Source organism: Vigna radiata, chromosome 6, assembly GCF_000741045.1.
Source record: "Vigna radiata var. radiata cultivar VC1973A chromosome 6, Vradiata_ver6, whole genome shotgun sequence".
Lineage (NCBI taxonomy): Eukaryota > Viridiplantae > Streptophyta > Magnoliopsida > Fabales > Fabaceae > Vigna > Vigna radiata.
In genome coordinates, this window is record NC_028356.1 from 19,869,204 (window position 1) to 19,878,515 (window position 9,312).

The following is a 9,312-nucleotide window of genomic DNA, read 5'->3' on the forward strand; positions in this document are numbered from 1 at the left end:
GTCTAATAATTAAGGATAGGCTTTTTATACCGAGACATCGGGTTCTAAGTAATTTAGAAAGTGACATTAACATTCTAATGAAGAAGATGAATTCTTATATGCATGAAAGTAAAGTAGGTGAAATCTAAACCCCAACAACATAATCATCTCATATCTTCAACACCATTCAATTGATCAATTTTACATTCCTGTATTTATGTTTACTTTTATTTCATTCAAAAATACAAAAGAATCGTTTTTAGTCTTAATTTGTTAAGGTATTACATGATTGCTTAGTAACACGAGTCTCTTGGGACACAATACTTGGTCTTACCATTTTATATTGCATGATATGATTCGGTACACTTGTCGACCGTTTAACAAGTATTTGGCGCCGTTGTCGAGGACTCGTGGTTAAACTATACTTTTGTGTGATTCTTAACCAGTTTAGACTTTATTTTATTTTACTATTTTTTTAAAATTTTTGTTTATTTTTATATTTTTTGGGAAAATTTGGTGTTCTAGTGTAGTGTTCTTTAGTGTATGCAGGATAAAATTCGCACTAGGAGTACAAGATCATTAGAACCTCTCTTTACAAGTCTGGACAATAACAGAAGAAGAAGAAAGAACATGACTTCTAGAGAACTTTTTCCCTCTCCTGAGACTCTTCAATAGTCCATCACCTTAGTATCTGACCAAGAAACAAAAGATATGAAAGACAATCAGAATGGAATACGTACCTTGGCAGATTATGCAACAGTTATTGGCCTTCTGCATTTTAATAATATTGCTAGACCGAGGGTAAATGCAGCAAGTATGGAGATGAAGCCGACTCTCATTCAATTGATGAAGATCAACCAATTCAATGGATTAGCTCATGAGAATCCATATGAACATCTGACCACTTTCAATGAAATATGCAATACAGTGAAGATTAATGGTGTGTCAGATGAGACTATTAGACTTAGTTTGTTCTCGTTCTCTTTTGGAGGCAATGCTAAGATGTGGCTGAATTCATTCCCATAGAATAGCTTCACTAAGTGGGAAGATGTGCCGGCTAAGTTTCTAAACAAATATTTTCATCAATCCAAGGTTAACAAAGGTAAGCAAGAAATTTCTTTTGTTAGACAGGGCATGGACGAAACGTTAGGTCAAGTGTGGGATAGATTCAAAGGTTTATTGCGGAAAACGCCCACTCATGGATTTAATGAACCTACAGTATTTATTCTTTTTCTTGGAGGACTAAGCTCATAGACTAAATTGATGCTTGATGCCACAGTTGGAGGTAATATCAAGTGCAAGACTCCAGAAGAAGTTTATGAGTTTATAGAAAATATGGCTGCCAATGATAATGAGATGCACAACGAAAGAGCTCAATTTCAACAGAAAGGAGTTCTTTAATTACAACCTCAGGATGCTCTATTGGCCTAAATCAAAATAATGACTCAACAACTAGAGACTTTAATGAAGAAAATCTCTCAACTGCCTAAAGAGTTACAAAATGTCTCTCAAGATCAACGTCAACTTTGTGAGTTATGTGGTGGAGATCATGTGAATGGCCAATGTGCTATGCAAGCCAATACCCAGGAAGAAGTGAACTATATGGATAATCAAGGCCGCCTAGGTAATTACTCTTGAGGTAAGATTTGGTACCAGCTAAAATATTCAAGAAAAACACTAGAGGGGGTGAATGGTGTTTTTAAAATTATTTTTGCAAAACAACATTTAATGACTAGTAAAGATAATATATATTAATTGTAAAATGTTTAAACGTTGGTTTTTACTGAGATAGGTGAATGGAAAGTGTTTTTGGATAAGAAAGAAATAAACCACAAATTTTATACTGGTTCACTCAATCGAGGCTATATCTAGTTCTCCCTTAAGAACTCTTAAGGGGTTCCACTAATCTTTTATAAGATTAAGCGAGTTTTTCCTCTCTAGGATCTCACCAAGCATTCTCACCACTCCTGGTTACAATGAGTATTAGTACAACTCTTGGTTCCCTAGTCAACACAATTAGATCGAGTTTAGCCACTCTTGGATTTAACCCTAGACAACTGTCTAGACGTTCAACTCAACATGAGCTAAACAAACAAGTATTTGAGTTCTCTTTAGAATTTACAACAAATCCACAAATGGATTTTCTATAAGGTACAGAAAATTAACTCTCAACGAGAGGATATGTATTCTAATATAATATAATTTATGACTCTTGAATGTGTTTCTCTCTTTCACTAAGATTTTTCTCTTAAAAATATTGAGCTCCAAACGATATAGGTTGACTTTTCTCTCTTTTCATGTTACTATTCTTCTTATGTTCTCTTTCTTGCACTTTTTATCAACAACAACTTCTCTTCAAGCTTTCTTTTGTATATAGCTTCTCTTCAAAGTTGAATGTTAGACAAAAAGTTGACTTTAAGAGAGTAGGTAGACTTTAAATGTGAAGCCAGACTCTATTTTGTAGGGTTCAGAGCTTTTTCTCATAGCCTTAAGCGAAACTGAGCTTGTATGAAGTGACTAAGCATAGGGTTTCAAGGGAAATATTCCTAAAATGTTCTTCTTCTCTCATAACCTCTTTTTCTTGGGTGTCATGATTCTGATCATATCTTTCTGCTTTATCGATCTGCAAGAATACCAAAAACAAAGTATACAAGCATTGAAGTACTTTTTCGTAGATGCATTAAATGTTTTGAATGTTGATAAACGTTAAACAATGTAGCGTGTTCAAGACATTTTATTTGTCATTTCATTCATAAATGCATCATTTGGTAAGACAAATGTTTATTCATCAGATGGTATAAACATAAGATGGTCACTAATGAGACAATGTTTTCTCTAGAAAGCATTGCTTTATATAGCATTGTATTTGAATGAAAATTTCTTTTAATCCTTAGTGTCATATAAGAGATAAACTTTTGTTATTATAAGAAGTTAGTTGTTTTGCTCATAAAGTCTATTAATTGATTCAATGGTTCTTTGAGATGCTTTTTATGATTTTTTGAATCATTTAAACAATTGTGTAGAAAACATTATCTATAAAGTTTGCTCTAGACTTATGAAAAGTTTCTCATTAAACGTTACTATGTCTTTTATATAACAATATTTTTCTCATTAAACGTTACTATGTCTTTTATATAACAATATTTTGTTTAATACTCGTTGTTAAACTTCAAAATCTAGCTGGCCTAAACTATTTATTATCTAGATGATTTTGTTTTAACAAAATGTAGAAAATTAAATTGATGCACTATATTAAATAACTTTCCAAAATTGTTAAGTTTAATTTATTGAGTTTGTATTAACGAATCGTGTTAAAAGCTTATGGGTTAAATATATTTTTCGTCCCTTAAATATCACTGATTTTTGGTTTTAGTCCCTACTCAAAACTTTGATGACTTTTAGTCCTCATAATATTGAAACATGTAATCTTAGTCCTTATAAATGGACGGCGTCAACTTTTGGTTGATCTGGCAAACGGCGAGACCACATCTTCTGCCAGCTTCCGTCTTAATTATCTACCACGTTGCTTGTTTAATATTTAGAAAATGTATTTAAAATTTATTCCACAAATCTCTTTTATAAATTTAAATTTTACTTTTATAATTTTTTTTTTCAATAACAATTTCAATTTCATTTTAATATAATATTCTCTACTTAAGTTTATATTTATATCAAATTTCTAAAAAAGTTTAATAATAATCTAATTTTATCAATTAAGACAAATATTTTAATCTATCACATGTCGATACATCATTTACAAATTTTTCTTTTAAATTCTTCATTCATATGTTCAAATTCTTTAATCCAAATCCAAATAACACGGTAATCTCCTCTCAATCCCCTCCATTCGACGAAGGAACCGTCTCTCACAACCAATCCCCGTCAATACACTAATTACAAGTTACAAGTGTTCCTCTACAATTGTTTTTATTAGATAAAGTCAAGTCCACTATTTAATTTTAGATAAGCAAGCAAGTCCACTAGTCTACTTCCAACGCGGAATCGCAGTTGCACTTACACCCGGCGGTCATCATCTCCTTCTCCAACATTGCTAAATTTTCTGCAACCACTCAATGCTAAATTTTCAAAATCTCGCTCTTCTGCTGACGCTGTTGCTTCTGCTATGGAAGCCTGCCATATGCAAAAATGGGTGCTCGGAAAAGTGTGGCCCCATTCACATTCAATTCCCATTTCACCTCAAAAATAGCAAGTTGAATCACACCATGGGCTATCCTCGTGGGTTCGATCTGTTGTGTACGGATTCAGATAAGACTGTGTTGGATCTGCCTTCTGTTCCAATAAAATTGTATGTGCGAAGAATAGATTACAAGTCACAGGAAATCCAACTCTACGACCCTCAAAATTGCCTTCCTAGGCAGCTCATGAAGCTCGGCAATTCCTCTATTTCACCATTTAAATTCCTATCATATCAGGACCGGAATGTTTCCTTCTTCCGCTGCAACTCAATGTCATGCCCAATTTTGCAACTTGATTCTGGATATGACTTTCTTGATCCCGAGATAGTATCGTGCACAAAGTTGAGTGATGTTTACTCCGTCCAGTGGGATGTAGAGGATATGGAGAACACCGTGTTTGCGGAATGGACCAGCCCCAATTGCAGTTCCTGTGAAGCACAAGGAAGTAAATGTAGATACAAGAATGGTACCGAAAGTGAAATTGAATGTTTTGTTTGCCCCACAAACGGGCTTCCAACATCAACTATTGTACTTATCGCAGCAGGTATGTGCGGTATCCTTGTTTCCCCGTTTTCTTTCTCTGTTTGTGGTTCTTTGTAAGGTGTCTAACAGAAGATACACCCACAGGGGGAATAGGTGGTTTCTTTCTTGTGCTGCTTTTGGCCAAGGCTTTGTTTCATGTGCATGACCATTATAAGATGAAAGGAGAAGACCAAGCTCGTATAGAGAAATTCTTGGAGGATTACAAGGCAATGAAGCCTACCAGATTCACTTACGCTGACATTAAGAGAATCACAAATGGGTTTAGTGAGAGTTTGGGAGAAGGAGCTCATGGAGCAGTGTTCAAGGGAATGCTCTCCCGTGATATTCTCGTTGCTGTCAAGATACTCAATGACGCTGTTGGAGATGGAAAGGATTTCATAAACGAAGTGGGAACAATGGGCAAAATTCATCATGTTAATGTTGTTCGCTTGCTTGGATTCTGTGCTGATGGATTCCACCGTGCTCTTGTCTATGATTTCTTCCCAAATGGATCACTGCAGAGATTCTTAGCTCCACCCGACAACAAGGATGTTTTCCTTGGTTGGGAGAAGTTGCAACAAATTGCTCTTGGTGTTGCCAAAGGGATTGAGTATCTCCATCTGGGCTGTGATCATAGAATACTTCACTTTGACATCAATCCTCACAATGTTTTGTTAGATGATCACTTCAATCCAAAGATCACTGATTTTGGACTTGCTAAATTGTGTCCTAAAAATCAAAGTACTGTGTCTGTGACTGCAGCCAGGGGAACCTTAGGCTACATTGCCCCTGAAGTTTTCTCAAGAAACTTTGGTAATGTCTCTTATAAGTCTGACATTTACAGCTATGGAATGTTGCTTCTGGAGATGGTAGGAGGAAGAAAGAATACAAATATGTCAGTGGAGGAAAGTTTCCAAGTTCTGTACCCTGAGTGGATCCATAATTTGGTGGAAGCACGAGACGTGGAAGTTACACTTGAGGAGGAGGGAGATGCTAAAATTGCAAGGAAACTTGCCATTATGGGACTTTGGTGTATTCAGTGGAACCCAGTGGACCGTCCATCCATGAAAACTGTGGTACAAATGCTTGAAGGAGATGGAGACAAGTTAATTCCACCCCCTACTCCTTTTGATAAGACCGGTTCCTCAAGAACAAATGCAGCTGTTCAAACAAGACACCAGAATTTCGAGTTGGAAATTATTCATGAAATGGAAGAGTAAATATAGTCTCACTTTTCCATCAAATGTAATTCGTACTTTAAAGAAGTTGTAACACAATAAGCCATTTCCCTTTTTAAGGTTTCTAATCTGCTTTTTTATTGATTCTCATGCTTCTGCTATTATACTAATACAATTTTAATTTTGGGTTTTGGTCCCAATAGATGATAGTCTAGAAGGGCTGGCTGAATTGCAACACAAGATGTTTTCTTTCTCTACTTAAACTTCTTGTAGTTGTGTTCAAATTCCACCTCTGGCCATTAATATTATTCTCAGCCAATGCATTTTAGGCCCTTTCTTTATGGTGGATGATGCTGCATTTGGTGCAACTTGTGGGGTTTTTATGGCATGGAAGACAAGTTCCAGCAACAAGAGAATTTCAACATTCAAAATGCACAAAAAAAATATATAATCACAAAAAGATGGGAAGTATCTTTTGGTACGCTCAAAATGATAGCCTGTTAAGAAGTTAAAAGTATATGAGGGGAGGAAATTAAAGGTGGGAAAGGAGGATAGTTTGTTAGTAGAGAGAAAGTATAAATAAGAAACAGAATAGAGAGAGAAAGGGATTATCAGATATTTTCCATTTGGGTATAAGCTGGACTTTTTTCAGTGGAGAAAGAGATGCTTCCTTGACACGTATAATTGTACTTCTCTTTATATACATTACAGATTCAATAATGTACATACACATAGTTTCATCTTTTGTTGTTTCGAGTGTTATTGTGAGAAGAGTGTTTTGTTTGGTCTCCTGAACAAAGGAACCAGATCAAGTTGATGGACAATTGCCAAGAGAATTTGTTTAAGAGATATTAGGACATTGACTATATGAAAATATTGATGTTGTTAAAAACCGAGTTAGATGGTAGAAAAATGAAAAATAATGTTGAATGTTTTTGAAGAGGAGTAATTGTAACAGTGATAACAGAGAACGCCAAGGAAAGAGTGATAACAGAGAAAAGAGCAAGAATAGTATAATCGGTGTAAAGCAAAAATTTGTAATAGTATTATTTACTGGAAAGGGGTTTCTTACAAGAAAAGAGGTACTGCTATGGAGGCAGCAATAATTATAGAGCTATAAGACGAAAAATCCAAAAACATAATTGATTTCCTAAAGAGAGAAGACAGAGCAACTTCAACCCTAAAAAAAGCTTCTCCCCCGCCAACCATTGTGACCTATAAGCTAACAACCTGTCCATAGTCCTTAAGTTGTACGTACGTTAGTTATTTTGGGCCGTGGGCTTTTCCATATTTTCCCCTCATTTGCATCATCTATGACGTGACTATTATTATTTGTCCCCATATTCTCCTCATTTGTCTTTTTGTAATTGGTTTCATTAGATTTCTTCCCTCGTTAAAAACAACCTTTTCCCTCAAGGTTGAAGTCTGGAAAAGCATGTTGTAATGCAATGTGATCCTCCCAAGTGGCTTGAATGTTATCTAATCCCTCCCATCAGACTAAATTTTGTTGAATCTGCTTAGTGCCCTGATAATCATCCTAGATTGAAAATAGCAGCTGGTTGGATTACTAGTTGTGCATCACCAGAAGTGATTGGTATGGGAATATAAGATTGAGAGTGATTCCCCTTACAAAGTTTAAGAAGCATGAAAAACTGGGTGAAATTTAGAAGTCTTTGATAACATATATTTGTAAGAAACCTTGCCAATCCTGTTTATAATTCAAAACACACCAAAGTATCTCAAACTTAGTTCCTGGTTCTTCCTTAAGCCATGGAGTATTGTCTATAGGGTTGCAGCTTGACCACAACTTTATCTCCAACATTAAACTCCGCATTAATTCTCTTCTGGTCTGCGTGTTTCTTCATTATTTGTTGAACTCGATGGAGATTTTGCTTAAGTTTAGAGAAAATAATGTCCCTTTGCAACACCTGCTCTTGAAGTGACATTAAACTATTGGATCAGGTACGTATTTGACTATTTGAGGTAGGTCTCTTCCATATACAACTTTAAATGGAGTCATGCTAGTGCTATGATGATATGCATTATTATACCAAAATTCTGCCCAGGGCAAGAATTTGACCCACTCTTTCGGGTTTCAAAATGTGAAACACCTTAAATACATTTCCAAACGCTTGTTTATAGCCTTAGATTGTCCGCGGTAAGCTATTGACATGCTAAGTGTGGTACCACTAAACCTGAACAAATGTTGTCAGAATTGACTAATGAATACCTTGTCCCCTTTCTGGTAATAGGGATTTCAGAATTCCATGTAGCTTAACCACAATAGTGACAAAACTGTTTGCCACTTGTTTACTGGTATAATCTATTTTCAAACGAGCAAAATGGCTATACTTCAATAGTCTATCCACTACTACCATGATCAATATGAAGCCATAAGATGGGGGCAACCTAGTATTGAAATTCATAACATCTTCCTAAATCATATAGAGTGATTATAATAAACTCGTGGGAAGGGTATTAGAAGTCTATGCTTGCTGGAAAATCAAACAATTTTGAACAAATTATTTTATTGCATTCTTCATTCCATGCCAATAAAACTGGGAAGAAATTCTAGTCATTGTTTTAAAATAGCCAACATGACCACCTGTAGGGGAGCTAAAAAATTCATGTAATATTTGTTGAACTAAGGAATGATCAGTTGGAAAAACTAATCTAACTTTCCAAAGTAGAAACATTGTTTAACCGTATAATGAGGGTTGGAAGGGTTAGAGAGGAGATTTATATTTTTGACATAGAGGTCTTCTATTAATTCCTTGCTGTAAAAACCTTGACCATTATAGTGCAATTTCTTCCTAGTATTGGAAGGACACTAGATGTAGGCATTGAGGCTAAACTAGTATAAAAACCAGTATTTGAATTTCTCTATCTATGCTCTTTTACATTTAGTCGACTGTATTATCTGCGTAGTCAACTACGATTTTCTACTGCACACAATTTTCATTACTTGCAATTCAAAAAAGTTTTGTAAAGTTTTATACTTTGATTTAAAGATTGCAAAAAGACTCTGATTTTAAAAACCCACCAATTCACCCCCCCTCTTGGTGTAAAAAGAAGCCTACCTGTTTTCCAACCATTGGCACCAGAGTTGGTTTTCATAAGACATTTGAAAAACTAGTTGACTCTGTTTTTCATTGAATCGACTACAAACCTGGGGATGACTTCCTGTTTTCAAACTTTTGGTGAAGGTGCTTCAACAAACAGACCACCTCTGTTTGCTGGTGAAAATTATCCATTTTGGAAAATTCGTATGCAAATCTTTCTTGAATCTGTGGATAAAGGAATTTTGGATGCAACCTTGAATGGTCCTTATGTGCCTACTAAAACTGTTGATAAAGAAACTGTTATAAAACCTTTTACTGAATGGACTATAGATGAAAATAGAAAAACTCAGTATGATATTAAGGTTAGAAATATTA

General features: G+C 35.1%; 1 protein-coding gene across 1 annotated transcript; it reads left to right on the forward strand.

Annotated features, from left to right (window-relative positions):
* Positions 1-3,881: 3,881 nt before the first annotated feature.
* On the forward strand, positions 3,882-6,019 carry LOC106763011 (rust resistance kinase Lr10-like). The gene is made up of 2 exons (XM_014647162.2): positions 3,882-4,719; positions 4,803-6,019. Exons 1-2 carry the CDS (start codon positions 4,053-4,055, stop codon positions 5,915-5,917), a joined length of 1,782 nt encoding a protein of 593 aa, XP_014502648.1. The 5' UTR covers positions 3,882-4,052; the 3' UTR covers positions 5,918-6,019.
* Positions 6,020-9,312: the final 3,293 nt, after the last annotated feature.